The sequence below is a fragment of the Nilaparvata lugens genome, chromosome 5 (genome assembly GCF_014356525.2).
Source record: "Nilaparvata lugens isolate BPH chromosome 5, ASM1435652v1, whole genome shotgun sequence".
Lineage (NCBI taxonomy): Eukaryota > Metazoa > Arthropoda > Insecta > Hemiptera > Delphacidae > Nilaparvata > Nilaparvata lugens.
The window spans coordinates 49,517,995-49,545,505 of NC_052508.1; the positions used below are offsets into that span (position 1 = coordinate 49,517,995).

Sequence of the window (27,511 nt, forward strand, 5' to 3'; positions counted from 1 at the left end):
GTGAAAACCAGTCCACTGGAATCGTGAAAATGGCATAAATGTTGAAATGGAATTTGGAACAGAGTTTGATGTAGGTGTGGGTGTTTGAACAAGGTCAGCTGTTAACCCTTCAAGTTGGTAGGGCACCTTGCCGAATCAGCACTATTGATCACGTCTGCTGATCGTGACTCGAGACCGACCGAAGGGAGATGACTTCAACCACCTTTCGACGTGACACTTCAACTGCTGCTAGAAATCCTTCGACGTATCTCACCAAACGTTACACTACTTTTTCTCTTTCTGTTCATGTTTCTCTTTTCTTCTTTGTGTGCTCGTCCTTCTGTTTTCTCTCCTCATCCTCAATAGACAATATTCCATCCTCCCTGTCACAATCAATCAATCTTTATATTCTAATCCTTCTCAACCTGCTTTCCCTACTTAGGAAGCATGGAAATCGTTCAAATTCCTTACACTCCTCACCTCTTTTTCATATTGTTTTAAAAATCTTTATCTCAAGTTCTTAATCCTGCATCACATTCTCCTCTTGCTTCTTAGACAAGTTCTCATTTTCTTGTTTCCTATTCGATCTTCTTTCTTTCCTTTTCTCCTCTGTCTTCATTTTCCAACTTCTTTTATCTCATCTTTGTTTCCTTCTTCACTTCTCATTTTCCTCACTCCTTGTTCTCTGTCTTTCCTTCTATTTACGTTTGCTTTTTCTCTCTATTCGACGACTTTCTTATTCTTTTCTACCTTGTACTCCCCAATTTTCAAATTTATTACCTTTTTTCTGTCTTTTCTGTCTTCTTGTTCCTCCACATCAATTTTATTTTGTTTATTCCTTCAAACTCCTGCTCTATGTATCCTACTCATCTTCACCTCCCTTTCCTCCTCTTCCTTCTGACCTTCCTTTTGGTCTACTCCTCCAAGTACGGTCCAAGCACCATAATACTTACAACGTAGCCCCGGTTTACGTGCACCCTCTCACGCACCGTCACGGACGGTCGTCCAACTTGAAATAATACGAGTGCGTGAAGCAGTAGTGTTACAGCCTGCTCGGGGGAACGGACGAATCGGGGGTGTTCCCCCCTTGGGAGGGGGGAGGGGTGAGTGGATAAACACATTAAATGTGTGTGCCCCCTGCCCCCTTCACCCCGCAAGTGCGTAGCATCTCGGCGGAAAGTTTAAATATTCATAAATGTTTACTGACGAGAGCTCGACCCACCGACTGGCTGCCTGCCTATAAAAGAAGTGCGATGCTCGACACTCGTGTGCGTGCGTGCGTGGGTGTGTGTTTACAGTCTACGGAATTTCTTCCCTTGAATTACACTGGCACAGAACCATGTGTATGTGTAGGCTTGGTCATTCTGCCACGCTGGCATACTCATCCCATTTCTATCAGCTTTACTAGTTTCTTCTTGGTTCTTTTCTGTTCTCCATATTTTCCCCCCTTCTCTCTGTTATTTAGATAATTTCTATGTTTCTCTCATATGCTTTTGTTCATCACAATACCTTGCTAGTTTAGGATGAAGGATGAATAATTATTCACGAATAGTGGTACGAATATGTAGGTTTCATTCTGTTAATTCATGAATAATCTGAAATCGTGAATTCATAAGTTACTTATGATGGGTGATTCTTCTACCTTCCTGAGTTATAAAGCTACGGATTTCTCTGTACAGTGAGCAAAAATAGTGGGATGAAAAGTCTAAAGAAATTCATGGCGGGCCTGATGTGGTTTGCGTGGTATAATAAAATAATTTATGGTTGAGAATAATTTGAGACAATGGATGGTGCGATGTTTTCTGCCAGTTTGAAGCTGCGGCCAAAGTTTATGGTCGGCGTCGGCGGATGAGAGTGCGCGCATAAAGGCTTAGATAAACTGCCCTGTTTTCAAATTGGGAACATGATAGTGAGCTTGCATGGGACGGCCACGACATGCTGCTTTACGGCCACAAATCCTGGTTCTGTGTGCTGGAATTAGAATTTGTTCTACTTGTGCATTCTTTATTCTCGTTGAATATTCTCGATATTTCACTTCTTCTGTATGTATCCCTTTCATTGCTTTCTCTCATATTATATCCAGATGATGATAGAATTCGTATATCAGTATACTAAATCAAGGGAAATGGTATTATGAATTACTGAAATAACAACTTTCTTCATTAGTTTTCTATTGACTACATTTCCTCCTCTGATATTGTCCTCGAATCTTGTTAGAACTTGTAGATAAGTATAGAAAATTGACGGAAACGTACTATGAAATTTTTGAATAACAATACAATGTTCTTTCTTAATTTCATTCATACAAAACTCAAGTTTGAATGCTCAGGGCTTCATCGTAATGAGTTGTATACTGAAAAGGAAATGTGATAAAAAGATGTCAAGGAGGTGAAAAACGGTTAGAGAATCAAAAAGGAATAGCAAGTAAGCGAAGAAAGTAAACTAGTTGAAAACCAATATCAGGAAGGAGAATGACGAATAGCAAGATATTGATAAGAAAGTAAATAGAAAAACGACGAATCTGGGTAAAAAATGTGATGATGGAGGAGTAAAAAATATTATGAACAGGATAAGAAGGTGAGAAAATAAAATAAAGTGATCATTAAACGGAGAAGGTGTAACATAGGAAAACAGGATGCTCTCAAGAGAGAGCACGAGATGTAATATCAGACTAGAAAAAAATATGGAAATGAAGGAGAAGATAGTGAGTGAATAGAGTGATAGAATAGTGGTATGATAAGTGTAGGGTAGGAAGAAATGAGCATTAGAAGGAGAAATGTAACAGGTAGAAATTACAAATTAGGAAGATGGAAGAAATACAGGAGAAAAGAAGAAGTCAAGGGGAAAACTGAAGAGAATTGGTGACGACAGTGATGTTTTAAAATAAGACAGTTGAGAATAATATGAAGAAGAGAAACTCGAAGAAGAAGAAGAAGAAGAGAAGAAGAAGAAGAAGAAGAAGAAGAAGAAGAAGAAGAAGAAGAAGAAGAGAAGAAGAAGAAGAAGTTGTGTGTATATTAAAAGGGTGTTAGGTGTGCGTTGAAGGGTGATGATGGTGATTAGGCAGAAGTGGTAATTAACGCAGAACGAAAGCTTGATTAAGATGACGGTTGTGCTGTGTGCTGTGTGCATGCCCTCAGGGGTAGTTTTTGGAGACAAGCTACCCCGTGGAGACTTGTGCGCGCTTGCGCTCTTGTGCGTATGAGCGCTAAGCTGTTTGTAACTTCGCACACAGGCTTGTATGACTAGTAAGATTCAGGGTAGCTGATGCGTCATTAGGCAACGGGATCAAGTCAGAGCGCATGTGGAGGCAATGGCTGACGTCTGAAATTTCGTCAGCGCACAAAAGCTGAGGATTATGGTGGTCTCTCTCTAGTGGAGCCTCCTTGCTACCAAGGGATTTGTGTGTGTTATGGAACCACTTTACCTCGACTTGCAACCTGCTGGTGAGGCTAAAAAAATACAAGCAAACAATTGGCTTGAACAGCTTAATTAATGATTTTCGCTATTAATCATTAATTCGTTATTGGCGTGTAGCTTGAAGGCTACATATCCACTATCATGAGTGAAATGGGATGAAACCTTTCGAAAACTTAAAATATTCTCAACTTTGGTTTGAGTTGAAAGAATTTATTTATTTACAATGCGAAATACACTAATGTAATAACATTGGTAGATAGAATGATAAGGTAAAGGTAGTCCTTGTGATATTTTTCTTCTAAATTTATAAGTGACAAAGTCCAAGATAAGGTTAGAATTTCACGTGTACAACTTTTATAAAATTTTAGTCCAAAATAAACATTAAAACTATAAATTTTGAATTTAGATGGCTTGAATTAATAAATTGATTAGAAATATTCTACTCAATTACCACTTGTAACGAATAATATTGATTTATTTAAGAAATTTTGGAACCATTGAAGAAACACAAACTTGTAAACCTAAAGATACGTACACTTTTAATCAGCTGACTATATCTGTATTTTTACAGAAACCTTACCGTTTCTATACAGCTTGGCATCAGCTGATTAAAAGTGAATTTCTCATGTTCGCGGCGCGTAAATATGTACGCACCTTAATAAAGCTCGTATGATGATAGATTAAATAAATAATCTAATAGATTAAATAATAATATTTACTTACTTTATGATGATAATGAGTTATCTCTCATATAAGTAACGGGGTGCTTTTTTAAGAAGTATAGAACTCTAAATTGCAATGAAACAACTATGAATTATCAGATTGACATAATTTTTTTTATTCGAAAGATAATCTTGTGGCCTTATATTGTAAATATGATTACTGGCAAATGACCGACATTGCAACCTACCACCCCTAATGAAAGAGTTGTGCTTCCATTGCTGGAACAGGCATTCGCGCCTTCAAAGTGTCAGCTTTGATTGAATGGTAAAGCATCAATGTTATCTATAAGGAATAAAGGAATGCTCACAATTTCAAGGGAATCTCGCTATAGAATAGACTCTTCAAATGTAAATACTAAATCACACACAAAAAGGTATTGTGTTGAGATTTGATTGAAAAGTTTGGTGGAGTTAGTACAACTTGTGTATGGTTATGGACGTTGATGAATGTTTTAGTTGATAATTCTCGAGTGATTTACAAGTATAAATATTGTGAAGTGGCTGACTCAACTGAGACATTACCCATTAACTGCCAAATTTCCAAATTGATCTTTTTCCATGTATTTGTGCTTTTAACAATGCACAAATATAAGGGAATTATGTAAAAAAAATTATCAAGCTATCATGTTTTGCATTTTTTATCCATTTTTTCATAAAAAGTCCCAAATGGAGATCATGGCATGTCAGGTGTTAAAAATCGCTTTCTGGCAGTTTGTAACTAATCTAAAACTAATAATTCATGATAATCATCATTATCATTCCTGGCATCGTGAAGGTATCATAATCAGTGAAAAAAGTGAAACTTTGAAAGTCGCTGTGTAAACTTCAGCAATATTATTCACATCCACAAAATAATAAAGTTTAGCAACCCTTCCCCAGTTCCAACAAAGACTCATCCAGTTGTTGATGCGTAGGTGAATGGAAATACAAGAATAAATTAAATGTAATGTGTTTCCCAACACAAAACGTTTCATCGATATTGGAAGAACTTGGTATCGATTGGAAAATTTGCAGGTACAGAATTTTCCATTGCCGTATAGAAGTTATATTGGAAAACTTTTCCCATTTCTAAAGTTGGGTTCCATAATTAAGTGAAAACTGAATTCGGAGTTTTCGTTAGTTTTGATTTTATCAGAGCATTCTGATGGGAAAGTTTCAGGATTCGATGCGAATCCCATTCATTGAGATCGGGCAGGTTTTTCATTCTCCACTATCTGAAACTGAACTGAGGAATATGAAAGCTATAGAACTATCAAGTTATCTTGTATCTTATAATATTCATCAATAGCTAGAAACCAATTTCAACTTCAACAATTATTTTACTTGTCTGTGTAAAACCTTAAATTAATTTTATCAAGGCTATTCTAGTAGTTTTAAAATTTCCCCTCTAATATATTTCATAGCTTATGAGAAGTATCAACTCATTCTCAACATCTCATAACTAGCAATTACGTATAATAAATAAAACAGACTTATCCACTCTAGAATATAACTCACAATAGAACAGTACTCAAATTTGAATACAACAATTTTAAAATTCATCTCGCTCTTAATCTACATTCTTCTCTGAGTTCAATTATAGCCACAAGCAAGAGAAATTCTCATTAATATTTAGGCCAGATATAAGACTGAGTCTAGACGGAATTATTGCATGCAAAGTGAAAAATGCAAAACGAACGAGTTTTCAACAACAGAATGGAGACCATGATAAAAACCAGCTCGGGAAGAAGTATTCATTTTAATTTATTATAATAAAGCATCTCGCTATCCTAACCTCATCTTGAAAATTATTCTCGGTTCCTTATTATCTTTTTCGTTGCTGATAGAACGTAACTGCAAAAGCAATTCGGTCCCACCTCTTCAATGGATATTCCCTTACAGCCGCCGTAGGACTTGAAATTTTGCGCATTTTTTATTCATTTTTCACGAGCGATTAAACCCAAAAAGCCTGATAAAGTGTAGAGGGGGGGGGGAGTTTTCTTAGTGCAGTGAACCCCTAGGATTAAAAGGGTGGGGACGTTTTAGGGGTCCCCTCCCGCAAGTTTTCAAGAAAGGGCGTTTAGTCGTCTTTGTAAAAGACTTCTTCTAAACTAAACGACATCTTAAAAGATGGAGGCTGCAGGCTTAGCCGCAAGTATGTCTGCTGTAGTGAAGACGGATTTTTACAGTTTTGTTGAGTGGCACGAGAATCTCGCGATAAAAGTGCACAAATGGAAAGATGGTGACGCTCGTAAAATTGGACTTCAATTTGAAAATTCGATGGGGGAGATCTCGGAGGTTATAGGTGATAATATTGAAATCCGTGTGGATTCTCCACATTAAACAATAACTTTTTTAGTATATTGAGAAACTCCTGTTCTGTGGAATACGAGTATGTCCATAAAACTTACTTTCGATCATATTGGCTACTTTTGTTCGAGATGAGATTCCGAATTGAATTTGATCATGATAATTGGTTAAACACATCTTTGATGAGTATGATAACATAGATTTTACTCACTGTGTTGTGTATCAGTTCACCTTTCTACCAGACATAAATATACTTATGCACAAGCTAAGTTCAATCTAAAATAGATTATGGTGGTTCAAATTGTGACACAACAATAAATGTAACCATGGCTTGTCTTAATCCACTAGCTATCCAGATTAGCAAACTTGGACGGCTCATATTATAATACAAAGTAGACTGTAAATGGTCAAATGCGATTTCAAAAACAATGCGAGGCTTGAAACTTTTTCATTCTACCCTACTATAATAGGTACCTACAATCACCTACCTCCCATTAGACGTTTCATTATAAAGATGACCTTACATCCTTAGCAATGAAGTCAAGTAAGTGCAAGTCATTCTCAATCCATGCTTCTCGTAAATTCTTGCAGATATAACTCAAACGTTTTCTTCCTCAAATCTATTAAGTACAATATTATGCCTACTTATTATTGGATTAGTTTCTTCTGTTAATGATGTTTGTGCTACGTGTCTTTCAAAGACAAACAATTACTTGAAAAATCACAATTTATCATCACTCCTACAAAGAATTAATCTAAATTAGGTTTCCAATTATATCAATACTATCCAGACTCAGCTTTCGAAGTTATCTTCTCTTTCCATCAGATAATATAGGTCAAGTTCATGCTCCAATTATTATTCTTTCCTATTCTTACAATTAATACTGTTCTAGAGATTTATTTTTGGAACGTGTTCTGAGTTGGTCTGAATGTTTCCATCTAAACCTATTGTTACCAAAGCAGTAACGATATGAATCTCCAACGTGATTGCTTCGAATTGAGCTTCAGTCAGCACTAAGCAGTCTCAAAGGAATTTACGATCAACCAATTCCATTTACGATTCGGAAAATCCGATTTTATTGTAATGTTTCTGAATGAAGTTGACGCGAGAGCATATCAATGGAGAAGTCCAAGTCGCTCAGTGGGACACGTTTACGATCAAATGGCTTATTGGCAACAATGAAGTCAACTTGGTAAAGAGGTTTCTACTTTTCAATCTCTAAAGTTTCGTATCCTTTCCTCTGTTCTTCTCATTCCACATTTTTCACATCATTTTTTCTCCTCCTGTATTTTTTCTTCTTTGCTTCATCCTTCTCTGATTAATCTTTTCTTTTATGTTCTCCTTTTCAACATTTTTATATTCTTGCATTCTCAATTTCCATTCACATTTCTTGCTGATATTGTTCTACTTCTCTTGTCAATCTTTTTTGGTTCCAGCCCTTCTCGTCCATATTCTGTTGTAGTTATTTTTCTTAGTTTTTCCATTTTTATAATCTGTATGTTTTATTGATTTTCTTCCACCTCACTCTCTCTCTCTCTCTCTCTCTTCTTTTTCTGTTTGAACCTCTCATTCACTCTCCTCTATCCCCTTCCACTCCTTCTCTTTCTTTTACTCCTTCTCTTCCTCTTCATCTTCTCCCTTTCCTTGTTCGTCTTGCTCATAATCCACCCTCTTTTCTCCCTTTACCTCCTTATTTCCAGCCGTCTGTTGAAGAGTTGATCTTTCTCCTCATATTCTTCTTCCTCTTCCCCTGTTTTCCTCCTGTGTTATCTTCCCCCTCTCTTCGTCCTTCTTCTATTTCGTCTGCTTCTTATCATCATCATCTCATCTCCTTCCTTTTATGCCACTTATAATTTTTCTCTCCTGTTCCTCCTCCTTCTTGCCCATTAACTCCTTTTTTTCATCTACATGCATCATCTACTCCTTTCCTTCTCAGTTCATCTCAGTATATTCCCGTTCTCTTTTCTGGTTCCATTCTAGTTTTGCCACAGGCTGTGAAGCATGCTGGAATCCATTACCTTTAATTGACACATTACATCTTGAAACCACCTTGACTCTAATCGACTTGTTCGGTTTACTTTCCTCTGATTGGATAACGGCTTCTGCTTGACAATTTCCCTTCCCTCTCTTCTCTTTCCTGCTTTTTCTTCTTTTCCATCTTACTTCTACTATTTCACAAAAACTTCTGTATTTCATTACTTGTTTGTCCCCAGAAATATCGTCAACTTCAACTTCACAAATTCTTCTAACTTTGATTCATACAAAGAGGCCCATTAAACCTTCATATAATATTTTGATAATTTTATAGAAATATCTATTCCATTCAGATTGTGACAAGATACTTGAATTTATATATGATAAATTTATGCATATTTCTGAGAAATTAATAAAATTATATAAGAAAAAACTTGTTTATACAACATACAAAATTCAACGTATAACGTAACTTGACGCATTCTACTTATGAACCTTACATTTTTTATATTCATATTCGTATTCAATTTATATATATTTTTTTCAATTTTATTGGTGAATTGTTCGATATGTTGTATGAGTTAATATTGTTTGAGTTGTTTGTATGGAGGAAATGTGTTTGATATTTTCAACTAAACATAACCTCACATTTATCAGATAGATCAGATATTCGTTTGGAAGACTAGCGTTAAGATATGTGCCATTGCATATCAATAGATTCTACCTTTTGACAAACTTATCAAAATATATTTAGGTGCAAATAGGGACATCATTGGAAGCATCTATATATATATATATAAAAGCGAAATGGCACTCACTCACTGACTGACTCACTCACTCACTCACTCACTCGCAGAACTAAAAATCTACCGGAACAAAAACGTTCAAATTTGGTAGGTATGTTCAGTTGGCCTTTAGAGGCGCACTAAGAAATCTTTTGGCAATATTTTAACTCTAAGGGTGGTTTTTAAGGGTTAAAAGTTCGTCATTTAGCATGTATATTCTTCTTATTCTCTTAATTATAATTGAAAAATGTCCATACCATATGTTAATATAGACTAGAACTATAATCATTCTAGAGAGTGTACCTCTTCGAAACAGTTGTTAACTGGTAACTAAATTAATAATTTTGTTAGATTGGCACCAAGTTGAAGATTGAAATGCATTTATCGCGGAAAAATTGATTGGGCACTGCTACTTCAATCAGAGCTATTCCTGGGAATATTATATTACTAGCCCTCAGGCTCGCTTCGCTCGCCATATCCGTTTAGCCAGACGTTTAGTCTGGACCCACGACTGGATCGTCCTAACATATGGTAAAAATGCTCAAATGAAAAATGCAGGCGAGCGAAGCGAGCCTGCTGATCTCATTCTTGGACGATCCAGTCGGGGGTCCAGGGGGCGGAGCCCCCTGGCTAGACGGATATGGCCGTCTAGCGGAGCGAAGCGAGCCTGACGGCTAGTCATAGTATAAAGTGATGTTTCATATTTTAAAATGATGCGAATAATTGAACCATGCATTCGATGTATTTTAGGAAACCTTAATTATGATGCAATATGGTTATATCATTATGATCATGATCATAGGAATTTGGAAGTTGGCTGTGTATAAAATCACGTGAAATTTATGAGAACGGATCCTATTCAAATGATGTTGCAGCCAGTCGTTATCTTGTCCAACTTTCCGAATGTCTTCTGCTTTAATATTCCACCGGAGACAAAATTTAATGCCGCATTAAAAATTAATCGAATTAAGATGAAACTCAAAAGAGTAAGTTTGGTATCTGCTTCTCCAGCAGATTATTACTTGTTCTTCAATCTTCTTCCTTTTCTCTCTCTCTGTCTCTCTCTCTCTCTCGATCTATCTCTGCTACTGACTCTGTTTTCCTTTTTCTTCTTCTGATGATGCTAATGCTTCTTCTGCTGCTCCATCTTTTCCATCCTCTTCTTCTTCTTCCTTTTCTCCGTCGCCTCTCCTTGTTATTCATTTCCGTTTTCTTCTTCTTTTTTTCTCCTTCTTCTTCTTCTTCTTCTTCCTCTTCTTCTTCTTCACCTTATTCCTATCCGTTTTCATGTTCTTCCTCATCTTGACCCTCGTTTTCTCCTCCTTTCCTCTCCAACGTACTCCTCTTCCTCTTCGTTTCTCCTCTTCAACTGACGTCTTAATAATGAACGGCCTAATAACTTTTGCATAGAAAACAGACCCATCTCATTCATGTTTGACAAGAAGGGGACTTACCAACTTTACTTCTTTCTCGGCTTAAAACTTTTCTCTTATTTCGTTACTTTCTTTTATGTCTCTTTCTGTTTCGCTGAAACTTTGTCGTCGGATTCGTTCCTATTTAATTTTCGGTGTCCCTTAAACCGTCAATCCTCAAATATCCCCTTCAATTCGTAATCCGTTTTCTAATTAGGTGTCCTTCTATTATCAAAACTGCTCTGCTACTGTAATAATCTCAAGAACTACTGATTTCGATACGAACAATCATTCCAATATGATCGATCATCCTGTTGCTGACTTTTTTTTTTTTATCAAACATAGGCTATTTTTGATTCATTTATTCTATTACTGTATTTGTAAGAGTGATATGTATTATGGTATAGAGTTGCTACTCCTTTGTGTATTGAGCACGAATTTTTCCTTGGATTTGAGTCCCTTGAGACACGAACTAGTGTTATAATATGGGAGAAAGAGCGAATTGAAAGAAGAAGAGTATGAGGAGCGAGAGGGCTCTTGCCCTTATGGATACTGTACATAGTCGATGACTCTCTTTGAAGAAATCCACGGTTAAAAATTGTTTTTCACCTGTCCTGCCTACGTACTAATGATTTGAAAATTTTGAAGAGGATGTTAGTAATTTCGGACCATGGAAGAAGAGGAGAAAGAGGTAATAAAATTAGATTGGGAAAATAACCTTTACTTTTCTTCTTTGCTCCTCTTCGCCCTCTATTCCTTACTTTTATACCCTCTACCAGCTTATTATATGGGAAACCATAGTTAACGAGGTATTTTGCTTCTTTCTTTCAGCACACCCCACCATGAAGCCTGTTTTTTGTAGCATTATTAGACATTTTTCTTTTTATTCATTTTGTTTGTATTCAGTGTTGAATTGAATAAAATTATTGATTGATTGATAAAAGAAGGTAGAAAAACGAAAAAAAAGACAGAATATCACTTTGGAAATAGAAAAAGACAGGTACTGGGAATAGCGAATTTCTTCTGAGTTGAACAGCGAGATTTCTGAAATGATAAGGATTTAAGAAATGGAGAAGCTTCAGCTTACGATTATAAGAAAGAATGATATAGAAAAATCTCAAGTACCAACGTTATTGGAAAAGGCAGTTAAGGGAAGCAGTTGAGCAAAAAAATAAACCTAAACCAGATAGAAAATGAATTACTGGAAAAAGAGAGTGAAAGAATAGGAAAATGAAAATAAATGTTAGAAGTGAATGAAGAAATATATGGGAAATTTAAGATATAGAATAGAATTACTCTTTTATTCGTTGACATGGCGAAGTTTGGAAATTCAAATGTAGTAATGAGTAATAAATATCGAGTGTTAACAAATAAGAGCAAGTAATAGAGATAATGATGATGATTATCATTATATTCTGTTCTATATTGAAGAAAAAAAAATACATTGAAATTCACTCAAGAAAGAAAAGAGATCGGAGAAGAAAGAAATGAAGAGGAAATCAAGATTTAGTAAGAGAGAAATCAGTGTCTCTCCAAGATTGGGAGATAAAATACTACTACATCAAAGAAGAATAGAGAGAAGAGAATGGGTCTAGCATGGTGGAAGAGGAGAAAAAAGGAAATCCAATAGCAGAAGAAAGCTGTGTGATAAGAAGTGGACGTGAGTAACAACATCGAAGAAAACCACTCCACCATCAAGAAAACATTCTTGGAAGGGTATCTCATGGGAGGGGGGCTACCAGATACCCTTCCCTTCCCCCTCGTGGGGAATGTTGTTTGTGTAGTACATCAACAATATCACCATCACCACTTTGTACAACCTTCCTTCCATAATGTCCATCATTCATTGCAATGTTTCAATTCTTCACTGCTCAGTGGGCCCCGTGCAGAAGGCCTCCTCAGTGGGCGTAAAATGTTACGATTGGTGTTACTTTCAGGGTCTGTATCGTGGGGGGTCTACCTAATGGAATGCTGCTTCAGAGCAATTGCGTTGTAGTTCCATCCTTTGGGGGAACGGTGATGATAATGGCTGATAAGATATTGATATGATACCTTTTGGGTAACCTTCTTGTAATCCTTACATGCAAGGATATTTCTATGCTATTCTTGCTGAGCTGCGTCAATTTTCAGGAATTTCAACCATCATTCCATATTTCACGTGAAATAGAGAATATTTCATTCTATTTTACAAATTTCAACAGTCAGTGATTGAGTGTGAAAAACCACTAACAGTAATGAAGAAACAAAGTGTAACTGAATAATGTAGTAGAAAAACATTATGTAAAATTCCGTGCTAATTATTATTGTAATTATCAAGTATTATTGCTAAAACTGTATTCTATGACTCATCAATCATATTCATCGTTCGTATTGTACATAATTCTGAAGTTAAGTTTCAAATTCTTGAAATATCAATTACCATAACAATAGTAATTTTGCTGTTCAGATACATCATACAGTTGAAGATTTTATACACATGAGTATTATTGTCTCCCATTGGAAATCACATTTCATTCAAGAGCTTTGTAAGTTTCAATTACAACTTGTTCGTTTTTTTACTTTCCTTGCCCTATTACTATAGGCAAGGAAAGAAAGTATTGCTTTCAGAAAAAAAATTAAGGTACCCCAATTTCCAAATTTCTATACGTTTCAAGGTCCCCTGAGTCCAAAAACATGGTTTTTAGGTATTGGTGTGTGTGTGTGTGTGTGTGTGTGTGTGTGTGTGTGTGTGTGTGTGTGTGTGTGTATGTGCGTCTGTGTACACGACATCTCATCCCCCAATTAACGGAATGACTTGAAATTTGGAACTTAAGGTCCTTACAGTATAAGGATCCGACAAGAACAATTTCGATCAAATGCGATTCAATATGGCGGCTAAAATGGCGAAAATGTTGTCAAAAAAAGGGTTTTTCGCGATTTTCTCGAAAACGGCTCCAACGATTTTGATCAAATTTATACTTAAAAAAGTCATTGATAAGCTCTATCAACTGCCACAAGTCCCATATCTGTAAAAATTCCAAGAGCTCCACCACATCTATGCAAAGTTTAATTTTAGATTCCCAATTATCAGGCTTCAGATACAATTTTAACAAAACATTTCAAGTGGATAAGATTGAGCATAAAAATCTCTACAATTAATGTTCAGTAACATTTTCACCTTAAATTGAAAATAAGCTTGAAGTTCGATAAAATAAGATTATTAAATTGCAAACTGTTGTCAACTGTTGATTCTATTAAATCATTCACTATGAAGAGATAGCAGACTTTGTGTGTCTGCAGCGTTATTGTCCTGTCACCAGCTGGCTTAGATCTTTGAATAGTAGACCTGAGATGCGCGGGAACACTAGCGTCAGGAGATCGATTTTCATAACTGCAAGGAAAGTTGTGTGAGTGCGCCACACCAGATTTTTTTCTTTTGTATTCGACGCAGATTTTACTATCTTATAATTCATTCTTTAGAAAGGGGTAGGTCATAAATTAGACATTTAAAACTATGCATTACAATAACTTCCCTTTGTGTAGTTCGTACATATGACTTCCTTTGTTTGTTCCTTTAAAATTGGAGTCCAATCAAACAGTGCAGTATTTCTTTTCTGAACAGACTCATAATTGTCGAACCATATGGATTAGCTAATCTCCACTTCTAAATCATGACCGTAGTCAAGCACATGCACATGGTTGCCAATGGAAAATTCTGTTTACAAAGTAACTGATCAACTTCTAATAGCAAAGTATTTACTGACAAAACACATTAGACTGTACTCGTGCTGTGGAGCTTGTTATTCTATCCAGAGTTGGAAACTCCTCTCTGGTGTGCGTGTATGTGAGAGAAAGAAAGGGAGAATGTGAGAGAGTGAGAGGGTAAAAGATAGTAAAAGTGAGTGAGAGAAAGAGAGATCAGTGTCAGAATGGAGCAGCAATAACACAATAAAGGGTGTCAATAGACGACTCTGTTTTTCTCCAATCGTGGCCAATGAACAGAAAGCAACTAGATGTGTTTGACATTATTGGAGTGTTTTGTGCCAGTTTCTAATGGGACCAATAAGTATCTCGGCCAAAGAGTTCTCGCAATGCTCTTTCATGGTTCGAAGATTTGAACTTTTGTTGTTTTTGTATTTGTGATGTTTATGACAAAGTTTAAGGTCTACTGCAGCGCTTAAAATGGTTTGTGTTGCTGGAATAGTTAATTTGATGTTCAATTTCGACAATGAAAAACCTCAGGTTTTTAGAATTTCAAGCACGGCAGTAGACCTTAACATTGTCATAAAATGTATGATTGGGGTGAGAAAAGTAGAGCAGCGGACTAGAAAATGTATTGGTTGCTGAGATCCTAAGTTGGATAAAAAATATCATACATAACACACACAAATTCACTCATTTGTTGCCATTGTGCATCCAGTTTTTGCGCAATTGTTTAAATGACCATCGTTATAAAAGAGTCAATGAAATTACATTTGAATGAAGTACGCATTAACGGAACTCATCAAATTAATAAAAATTATTCATTAATAAGCATTTGAACAAATGCAATTTCTAATTTATTTCCATCAATCAAATTAATTTAAAAAATTCGACCCAACGTTTGTTTATATTTTTAGAAAATGATTAAAAATCGAAATATGATTTGGATAGTGTGAAATTCTAAAGTTATTAGCCTATCTCTATCATCAATATCATTCTAAACAATGAAAATCAGGAAATTCTGTTAACCCTGATGACTCAATAACTGGTTATACTTTGACAACGATTCACCAATACAGTATTGAGATGATTTGATATAGTAGGAAGACTACTCCAGTTACTAGAAATAATTTATATATTTTAGAGTTGGTGTATTATATATTAAGAATATTTAGTGTCATAAACACACAGTGTTCCTGTGTCTACTTGTGTTTTAATGATCAATGGTTTAATGGTTTCGGATTTTATACAGTAAAATCAATTCTCATCAACATTTAAGCTCCTCATCAACTAGTTTAAAGCTCTCCAACTCCCCTCTTTTATAGAGAAGTTTTCAATGCAAAGTTTGTCAATTGTGAATATAATGGTTGATAAATTCTCTGGAATCAGTTCAGTAATCATCATGCCAATGAAGATTCGGTGCTGTTCACTTGAAAAGGAACCCAAAACATATAATCCTATCTTCCCCTTACTTCCGTTTTGTACTTTTTTCTACCAAAGCCTCACTAATTGGGACCTGTTTGCTCATTGAGATGAGCCTACAGGCTTTCGACTTCACTACCTCGTGTACTTCCATCTTCACAGAAAAAACGCATGTTACCTGTCAATCTCCACTCTGAACTAGGACTGACTCCTTGAGTAGCTTGTGTCAACTCTAATATCTTCCTCGTCGTTGCCACCCTCAGTTACATCAGACACACTCCCCCACAAAAACATTTATCACTACTCTTTGCGACTTCTCTCTAAGTATCTTTTAGTTGAACGCATTTCTTTCTATGAAGGTTGCAGTCGTCCCCTAAAACATCCTTAAAACTTCCGTTATATAGTGAGATTCACTTTCATCTGTCAGCATTCCTTATGAATAACATCAATGCTTTCCATTCAACCAATTCTGACAGATTAAAGTGAGTCTCACATTATCTACTTCTTCCGCCAAGTCACGCCTCGCAATTCCTCATCTTACGCCGATAAAAACTTACCCTAAAAAGTTTCACCGCTCAAATTTTGAATTCACTTCCTTTCAAATCGCGATAATAATTCTGGAAAGTTTCAACCATGTTTACCGCAACCCCTGAAAAGTCGCATTTTCTTTTTCAATAACTTGGGAACCGCCAAATCAAGAAATTGCATCGCTCGTAAATCTCATAATATGTTCATTCGTTGCCGGCAAACTTGGATTCTTGTAACGGGGTTTGAATTAGATGCACGGTTGTTTTATAGAGTTGTCTGGTAGTGACTCGCGAGTGCCTTTGATGTACGATAATGGTGGCGACGAAATACTTTCTTAGTTTTCTGGCGCTTTGGTTCAATGTGATGTTTTATTGCACTCGACCTGGAAAGTGTTTTCACATTCAGCAATCAATTATTGAAGTAGAAAAGGTCGACAAACTTCTTCTCCTGTTAAGACTATGATTTTCTTCTTATGTTAGTTTTGTTGGTTTATTTTATTTTTACAAATCAACCATCTACATTAAAAATTTACTTTTATACATAGATTCACATACAATTATTCTCATCCACTGGAATCATAAATCTTCATACCACATATTAAATATCTTCATACAATATTGTCTACTATCATACCATAATATCATATAACCATCACTCCAACCACTTAATTATGCATGATACCATCTACAAATATCAATAGACGTTTTCAATAATATAATATCTGATTCATATGATGCAAGTGGAGACAGATTTGAATTTTAATTAATTGAATTTTTTGTTTGTTTTAGCAATATCGAAAGATGAGGGTGACGATAGATCAAAAGTGCAGACCAAACTGCCATTTAATGGCTATTCAGATGAGTTCCTAGACAGACTGGAGCCTAATGGCAACATACCGCCCGACAAAGATCTCAGATATGGTGAGTCATACCTCTAAATTGTCAAAATCTCTAATTATCTTTTCGGAAGTGATATGATACTTGTGTTTCTTCATAATGATTAAATAGAATTTTATGAAAATGTTAATATCAGTGTTTGTTCCAATCAATCCATTAAATGGATCACTTATCACTTGAAAGCTTTAATATTTGTCACCATGTAAAACTGACATATTTCAAGCCTGATGATACACACTCACAGTCAAGATTAATACTGAAAGTTATATCAAATTTTCCTCATAGTCAGCGATATATTTTTTTCGAATCCTCTTTTTTTAAGTCCAATAAGTTGCTTTTAGGCAACAACTGGAACTTCTCAGTCGATACGTGTTTCAGATGAACAAGGGTTTTTTTTTTACTGAGGGTGATGGCCACATCAGCTCTAGGCTTGTGCGAGGATAATGAGGTGGATGATAATGAAATATGAATGAACCAACAGTTTTAGGTGGGTTCCGAACCACCGGGAAGCGATTTTATACAATTCATGAATAATATTCAGAGGAGTTGACTCAAGCGGTCACCCTTCCAACAGGAGTAGCAGGCGCATGACTCTTGATTTATCCAAGCGACAGCTTATCAGCGCAACCACTGAGGCTCAACTCACACTACCTCGACTCAAATCGTACGACTCCATTCGAGGATACTCCAGTCTCTCGACCTTATGTCTTTTTTCTTTGCTCTTGTCACTACTTCTCTTCTAACCTCACATTATTAAAAATATGAGATCCTATTCGTAACTTCTGCGCATGTAACAAATTTTATAATAATCATTATGAATATTTTCTCATCCAAAATGATAGAATTTCACTTTCATAAAACATAACCTCTCTTTCATTAAAAATGCATGGTACTATGCAAGTCAAGACGATGCTAGACTCAGTCTCACAGTCGTAAGGTCTGGGTCGACTAGTCTGGGTCTAGAATCGACTGGTCTGAGTGTCACCATTTGAAAACACATGCTGCGTCAAGAAGAGATTAGAGTCGCAGTCTCTTCTCGACTTGAGTCGCATAAGTGTGAGTTCAGCTCAAATCAAACAACTCCTTATAAAATGCACACAGGTAAATGCTGGCTAAACCCAATGTGAGTGATGTCAGAGAGTTGACAAATTGAAATCAACCAGTGTGACCTGAATAACTTCAGCCACATCTCACAATTATGTTCTTATAAACACAAAAAACAAAATTTTCCTATAAAGCTTAAACATATTTTCATTCCGCACCATTGAACACAGGAATCAATTATGAACACTGATACAGCATAACTCAAAACGTGGCTTCGACGACATTTCCAAAAGCCCGCTTCTCAACAAACGATGCACGCTAACTGAAAACGAATGTGTCAGATATTGATTCTACGACGCACCGCACAAGTGCCTTCTAAATCATCACTTTGCCAAGATAAGAAGGCTGCTTGCTACGAGTCCCATGTCCCTTCAGGCTCATTCATCCCCACACAACCCATAAGCATGCACATTATTCGCAAGCCGAAATCGCGTCCTTACACTATCGGTGGAAATGTGCATGCAGCTTCTGATCTCCCTCACTCTCACTCTCTAGCACTCTGTGATTCTCCTCTCCCCTGCGGTTACCGTAGGCACGGTCAGTGGTCGTAAATTTATAAATGAAAAGTATTTACATCGATATCCATTCGGTGGACCCCGGTCATACTAGCACTCCAACCCTCAGGCGTCGACCCTTATCCTCCCTATTATGGCTTTCTCTTCCTCTCTTCCTCTGTCTCAAATCCTTTTCTTCCCCTTCCACTTTCATCTACCATTCTTCTGCTTCTCTACCCAATCCTCCTCCACGTCGTGTCATTCTCTTCTTCCTCTTCCAATATTACTCATTTTCATTCAATTCATGTTCTACTTCCTCTTTCTTTCTACCTCCTGCTGTTGATTCCCCTTCTAGTTCTCCTCTCTCACCTTCTTCTTTTCGTCCTCTCCTCTTCCTCCTACATAAATATAGAACTCCAATCCAAATCCAATCTCCTCACGATTTCACCAGGAACTTCTTCTTTATCAACTTCACTCTTTAGGTTTTTAATTAGTTTTCTACACCTCTCTCTCCTCTTACTACATCTTCTCGGCCTTATTTATCATATCCTTTTTCGTCTTCTTTTTCTTCTTATTCCTTCCTCCTTCATATTTTTTATTCCTCTTCTTTTTTCTGCCTTCCCATTATTCGATTCCTGCCCTGCATAATTCATCCTCTTCTTCTCGTTCTTCTCTCTTCTAATTATCTCAACGTCTTTCGCTCCACTCTCGTTTTTTTTATTATTCTCTCTCTTCCTCTCCTTTTTCTCTTCCAATTCTTCTTTATCTCCTTCCTTTCATCCCTTCTCTATATATTCGCTATATCCCACTATCTCCTCCCTTTTTCGCCAATGACCTGCTCTATTTCTTTCTCTTCTTGCTCTCGTCCATGATGGCCGGCCCTCTCCTAATACCATGGAATCTCCCCTCATCGGCCATAAGGGTGCACCACTCTCCGGAAGCAGTGGAGGAAATAAAGTGCGAAATCAACCCTCTCTATCGCACAATCAGGAAATTAACAAAATCAGAAATAACGGGGTAGCCTACCCTTACAAGGTTCTCTAATAATTGATAGTAATCTCTGATAGAGCATTGCTGATAATTGCATCCTGAATTGAACTGTGACATTACGATGCAGGAACATCGCTTGATTTGAATCGTCATGGAATCGAATTGAATACCTTCAACATTTCTATACAGAGTAAGTAATATGTATAGGAGCACCTTAATATTTATATTACAAGGATAATTCGACAATAAGTTTTATTGGGAATCCCATTTGAATTAAAGAAAATCTTTTCTGTTGTTCAAAATTCTTGCATCTGCCATTTTGAATTCAACCTCATTTTTTCGAATAGAATGGGATTCATATGTTAATTTCGATACAATATTTCAAGAGAAAATGAATAGCGAAAACTGCACATCGATATTTCAAACCTTTTCGGAGATGTTCACATCTAAATATACTTTCAAATTAAATAAAAATGCTATGAATGAGTACAATAAAAATCTGACAGATCTAACTTAACAGTATAATAAAACTCATAGGTAACATTAAACGAACTTTATAGTTTCGAAGATGGATAATCATCGATTGCCAGATGAATTAATCGAATATCTGGTACTACGTTGCAACTTTTTCCCTGGAAATTGTAATCATTCAGGTACATCTCTAATTTATCTCCTTATAAGCTATCATCTTTCTTGGAAGGGTTTGGGAACATAAATTTAAGAAGACTAGGATATTGTAATGTTGTATATTCAAATCGCGGTCATGAGTTCACTCGTATAAAGACTAAATCTGTAAAACGATTACTCCTTACTAATAAGTTTATGCTTACGTAACATGAAACTATAGAATTCCAATACACTATTACTATACTATGACCTACTACCGTACTTAATAGTTTACTTCAACAAACGTTACTTGTGCGATGCAAACTCCTTGATTACATTAACGGAAGTTTGAACTTACTTAGTTGAAATTTCACAGAATAACGCAATTACCTTGTTCTAGTGCATTTTAACAGCATCACTGCTCAAGAGAATCTATACATATATGGTTCACTACTTGTAAACGAACATCGTCTCGGTGAATATATTATATATGTAGTGATAGACGTGCGCTAGTAACTAGAACAATAATCATATTTCCTCCATCACGGAAACAGTTTCCTCTCCAATTCGATTATGTCGCAACTTTGTTATGCTTCTCGTTTCTGCAGCTTCACTGACAAGAGTCGGATCTGGATTTCCTGTAAATCTTCAACTGTTGTAACACATAAACCTTGATGCAGTGTTGAACAGAAAATGTCGAACGGCGCAACTCTCCCTTTTCAATTCATTCCCTCAACCAAGCCATCATCCCTCCGTAAACAAAACCATTTGTTATTCGCACTTGAACTCTTTTCTTCAATTCCGCTCTCTTTCTCACACAACCTTACTTCCCTCTCTCAATCACTATTTATCGCTTCCTCTATCTTGTAAACTCTTTGTTTCATGCTCTCATCGTATTCATCTCCCTTGAATCCGTTTTTCATCTCTCTCCTACACAGTCTATGCCCTCTCACAACATTCTTCTCATCTTATATCATATTCCTATGCCCTTTCATCTAATTTCTCTCTCTCACCAGCCCGGTCGTATGTTTATGGGAAGGATATTATGTTGAAACATCGCTGATACATAAAGATACATCACAATATTATATTATTGTTATTCTAATTGCATTGAATTTTTTTTCTCATTGATTATTAATTTTTTATACTTAGTTAAAATTCGTTGAATAATTAGGATTACCGTCATTTAATGTAAATTAGTCTATAAGCCATTTAATATTGTAACATACATAAATAAAACTCTAATTTAATCACTCTTTTTCTCTCACACGAAACTTTGACTCACACTTCTACACGAATTTCGTCTTTACAGTATTTTACTTTCTCTTTTTGATGTCAATAAAGACAGTCCTGATGCAACCTCCTCACCCATTCATCTAAAACACAACCCACTATTATTTTCACATATTTTTGTTACTTTGTATATTAATTTTTCACAGAGCTCATAGTGATAACATTTACTCTAAATTGTAATTATCTTCTTACTGTTAGTAATTTTTATCAGAATTTAAATTATAATTCTATATCAATTTTGTATTATTTTTCTCTCACTGGGGTATTCCCTCTCTTCTTTTATCGCAGCCTCTTCTCATAAATTTGATGAATAGACATATTTCTCTTTCTCTTTATTCCTTCCTCAGTTGTCGTCATGAAAGCTTGCAACCCGATAACAACGAAAAACATCCCTTTTGTTCTTGCTTCGATTTCGAAAAACTTCCCCCATTGTGCGAAACAGAAAAGGGTTGACGTCTGTCAACACCCAGCAGTGTTGTACACTTCAAGGCGCAAAACTTGTCTGATATCTCCAGCTATGAATTTCTGTTTTGTCATCCAAACAGTTGACACTAGGAATATAGGATGGCAATTACGAAAGTATAATGAAAAATGTTATGAAATTGAGCGAATTCCAATTTGAAATTCAAATGCTAAACTTACAGCATTTTTGTGGTAGAATTTATTCGTATTCAAACATTATGCATTCACCATTCCTCATATCAGCCCCACCACATCCAAAATTAATTACTTGAATATCGAACATCACTTCTGAATATTCAATTATTTGAGCCGAACAAATTCCAATAACATATTTATATTTCCATTACCATACTGTTGAAGTCAGGGATTCAGTAATAATTTATTTAGGATCTTAAATTTTTGTAATTGGTTGTCAGGTTGATCATTACTTATCAAGTGCCAGGTTTTCCTATGGAATATAGCTTTAAACTATACTTCTTCAATGACTCAATAACTAATATCAAACCACTGGATAAAGTAGATGTAGCTTTTTATCCCATCCACTAGTGATATGAAGACTAGAAGTAGTCGTACCGCGGAAATATTCAAACTGATATTGTGCAATTTATCAAACCCTAGGAAATCTCTCTCAACCCTCATATATTATGCACCTTTATTCTTTTGAGATCAACATCAGTGTATAAATTTTTTACGCAAAATTAGACTGAGATTCATAACCTTATTTATGAGACAGTTCAATATCGAGGGAATAATAGTTTTACCCTGCTGTTCACTTCTTAGTATTTAATAATCTGTACCTGATTATATAATCATGAATAAGTTAATCGAGTAATCGAGCATTTATTTGTCTGCTGTACTATAAGATTTTTGTATTCTTTCAACTTGTCAGTCACTGAACTCGATTCAGTGGTTTATTTCGGAGCAGTCTGCATTTGAAAGTATTTTCAAATGAGAGAGAAAGAAGAGGGCAAGAGCAAACAAGATAGAGTGCACACACACGCACACACTCACACCGGACAACCACAAAGCAAACCACAAGAATCGGCCGGCCACAAATAGTAAATCTGCCCAAAACAAACCTCCCCCCTCCCACTCCAAAACGCCCGATCGGGAATTGATAGCAGAATTATTGTTTACGACGCACGATCGCAATCGTTGGCGATCGCTTCATCGCCGAAAAAATACAAATCCACAAACGAACCGTGCGCTGGTTTGGCAAAAGCACATAGATTCTTGTTTGCCTTCAATGATTGGACTCGCCAGCGATAGTTGCGATATAAATCGTGCGTTGTCACACAGCTCTGAGCCGCACACCGCAAACTTCACGTGAACACTCACACAAGCATGTGCGCACGCATACGTGCACGTTTGGTAAACACGGTTATTGTTCGAGCACGTGGAAAGTGCACTGGTGGTCACTGGCCATATCATTGTACATTGGTGTTGCAGTTGCAACTGTTTCATGCCCCAGAGCCCTACATAAGCAGATTGGGACATTCGGATATCGGTAACTGAAATGAGAGATTTCGTGTTGAATAGATTCTACTGATTAGTTGAATAGACTGTGTTCCATGATTATGGAACAAATCCATAACTCACTATTCATAGTGTTTTGAAGTTCATTATACAGTTTCAATTTCTATTTAATACGTGATTTCATGACGACTGTGATACAATGTAGAAGAATTACCGCTCTGCAGGATTATGAAAAAGAATTTCATTAATGGACGTTGCAGAGAATGTGAAGCATTCTGCTTATTCGGAGCTCTCGACTCATGTAACTCTTTTCGTGGAAATCTCACAAGTTGGCCCATTCAACAGCATTTTCCTTCCCTTCTTCTCACGCGTCCGCTGCCTCTTCTCATTCTTCTTACTACACTGCTTCCCCTTCTTCTGGACATTTCTTTTATTTTATCTCCCCATCCGATGTCTCTTTCTTCTTTCGTTCTTTCTTGTTTCCTTACTCCTCGTCCTAGTATTTCCTTCCATGTCCCGTATTTCAAAAACCTCCTCCTCCAGCTATTCCCTCTTCTCCTTCTCCTCTGCCTCTTTTTCTTTTCCTTCTATTTTACTACTTTAGATATATTTTTTCTCATCTCATGATTGTTCCTTTGATGTCTTATTCTTCCTTTTTATTTCGTTCTTCCTCTCCACTTCATCCTTCCTCTTCCTCTTCTTTCACCTCCTACGCCAACTCATGTTTTTTCTTCATCATCTCCTCCTCCTCTTCCTTTTCTCTACTTCCCATCCATTCCAGCTTTTGCTCTACTTCTCTACATCCTCCTTCTTTTCCTCTTGTCTCGATCCTCTTTTCTTCCTCCTCTTTCTTTTCATCTTCTCCTCCTCATCATTTCCTGTTTTCATCAAGATTTTCATATCCTTCCATCATTGCACATTTCTGTGAAATGCAAACCATTCAACACTTTTCCTCACGCTTTCAATTCTTCTAATTCTATCTCATTCTCATCTTTTTCTTTTCCCTCTATTCCTCCGTCTTTCATCTTTTTCTTCGTCTTCTCCAGTCTCCAGACTGCGCTACAATATTTCCTCGTGCAGCAAATGTCCAAACCGATTAGCTGAATCTACTGCTGTACTACTACAAGCAACTGCTGTACGCACTACAAATTCTCCTGGGAAAGCGGCTGCTAAAGCCGGCTGGCTGTATGATTTAGGCCGGGAAATTCATGAACTGGTTGTATTTGCTGGGAAAGCCCCTCGTTGCTTTGTGACTCACCGCCACACGCGCGCACACATGCACTCTCTGACGTCATGCTGATGTGAGAGCCTGGATGACCTAGAAATGCGGCGTTTCTCTCTCACTTTCCCCCTCTTTCTTCAATTCATATTTTTGCTCATCAACTCCTTCCTCAATCTTACTCACTCTCTCTCTCTCTCTCTTTCTAGTCAGCCTCTATCAACTTCTCTTACTATTATATTTTATATCTGTATTTTTCACTCTTTGTGTCTCTAACAGAAATATTTTCTCTCCAACTCTAATGATCTGTCCCACTCTCTTTTTAATGTTAATTAGTGTATAAGCCACAATATTATTGTGACTTCATAAATTAGAACTCTAATCTAGAAAAAGAAGTCACTCACTCCCCCTCTTTCTCACCTGTTCATTTATTGTGATATCTATATCTTCAATTTGATTTCTCTTCCTTTCATCCAACGTCCCATTATTTTCATCTCTACTTCTATTACGAGTACTTCTCCACTTTTCGTATTATTCCCAATCATATTTTATATTATAATTATGATTTGTTATATTCAATGAAATAAATTATAAATTATTTAAGTGAAGGAAGGAATTCCCACCTAATACAACTATTCCTAGAACGACTGTCTCCAAGGATCGCTACCATTTGAACATTTCCATTAATAAGCCTCTTTTCTAGGCTTCAAATTCCATCTGTCAAGTCGTTTTGAATAAGCTGGTAGTGATTTTAGAGGCACGGCAGTTATTCGTGTAGCATTCGAATCGAAGAGAAAATCTGTTGTAATGCTTTGGGAATTGAAGAAGCAGACAGTCATTCATTGGTAATCGGATTGCTGCTCTCTGTCAGGCAGCATTTAACCTTTTAACAGTCGAAGCGAAATAAGTCGTACTGCTTTCACAGATTTTCCATCATTTTGGCATAAGATGACTTATCTTTCATTTTTCGTACTGGTGGATATTTTTATCATTGGGAATGTTGATGCTCAACTCCAATATAGTGGCCATCCAAGAGAGCTAATAATTTCGTTAGTAGCTTTCTATTTCAGTCATTCTAATGGACAGTTACAACTTGAAATTCTCTTTCAATGGAAATCTGAAGTGAAAATGATCTGTATAGGGAGAAGTAGTAGAGTTAAGAGTAGAATAAAGTTATTATCTTGGAAACAGAATAATACTACTTTTTCATTCGTTGCATCACAATATATTTTTTATATCGTTCAGACAAAAATTTGTTAACAGATATCATCTGCAAGTCAAACGGTCAGTTGTTGCAGCAATGAAAATTTCACCCCCTACATTGAAGCTACTATAACAATGAGAGGAAAACTTGGAATAGTGAAATAATACATCATTTCAAAGAGAATTCAATCCTCGACAAACCCACGATAAGCATCAGTTTTCATGATGCATTGTTGGTGAGGTATAAGCCCTGAAACAGCAAAACATTGGATAAAAACCTGTTATTCCAACAATTACACACCTTCAAGAGCGAATATCTTGGGAACTGTTGGGAATATCACAAAATTCCACTCAACAAAAAGTGTAGAGAATTTATCAAGCTTCATTTTTGAATAGTTATTCCAGTCGGTTGGACACATTGTTCTCTAGATATGAGCGTGGAAGCAAAACGCTGTAAAATGCAACTTTTAAACCACCCTCATCCCCTTAGCACATGAGTTGGGAACTTTTGATATGTTCTCCTCCCAACTAGTCTTAACAAAGCTGCAAAGTCAAAATTTTTGTTTAAAAGATTCCCTCCAAATTCCTTTGTCAATTGGTCTATTGTTGCAAAAATTGAGATTTCACACTCAACACTAAAGATGCTACAAAATGTGTAGGGAAATTCGTAAAAGCGTGAAATTATACATCAAATTGAAGAGAATTTAATGCCTTATAAGCTCATAATCAGCATGGATTTTTAAAAAATTATGAAAGCAAAAATAGAATAAAAATTGGTGGCAAACGTGTTTTTTCCAAACATGTCACACCTTCAAGAGCGGATATCTCGAAAACTAGTGGAGATATAAAAAAAAGTTGTGGAATGAATATTGTGGGAAATTATTACCCCCTTAGCACAGGGGGTAGGGGTGAGGACTTTTGATATGTTCACCTCCTAACTACCCTAAACAGAACTGCGGGGTCAAAAATTGTCTTCCCAACTTTTCTCTCCATACCCTTTTTTGAGCATGGACTGGTTTCTGGAGTGAAAATATGAATTATAGCAGGTAACCAAAAAGGTTGGTAACCTTTTGGTAACATGATGCTTCATAGTCCCTTTTTGTCTCTAGTTATTCTATCTAGCTCATTAATCTTACTATTCACAGTATATTCTTTATCTGTTATATTCTATTCTAAATATTACTTCTATCTCACATCAAACACATACAAAATGAGATAACCAACAAATTTTAGTTTGAGAAATTCGATTCGGAAAGTTCAAAACTTCCCTCAAATCGATTGAAGTTGTAGGGGATCCTGCGGTACACTTGAAATCCAACATGAAAGACTATAGGAGAATGAGAGCGGATAGAAGGAAAAAGACGGTGGAAGAGGAAAAAGTAGGATAAATGAACTCGTGCAAGGGTTGTAGAGAGGAAAAGCTGAGGAAGATCACACGTTCGCTTCCGCTCGGGAGGTTTCCAATCGAAACAAGGAACAAGGAGCATTGGTCTTGTGTGTGGGTGAGAGAGAGAGAGGGTGTGAGAGAGTGGGAGAGAGTTAGATTGAGGGGGGA

The 27,511-nt window shown here is 36.4% G+C and overlaps 1 protein-coding gene across 6 annotated transcripts in view; it reads left to right on the forward strand.

Annotated features, from left to right (window-relative positions):
* The window catches only part of LOC111047296 (cyclin-dependent kinase 14), a 331,518-nt gene that overhangs the window by 256,129 nt on the left and 47,878 nt on the right, over positions 1-27,511 (forward strand). For all 6 annotated transcript variants that reach the window (XM_039428523.1, XM_039428525.1, XM_039428524.1 and 3 more), the window contains one exon: positions 17,002-17,133. In XM_039428523.1, coding sequence (XP_039284457.1) covers positions 17,002-17,133 — 132 coding nt within the window. The remainder of the gene's footprint in view (positions 1-17,001; positions 17,134-27,511) is intronic.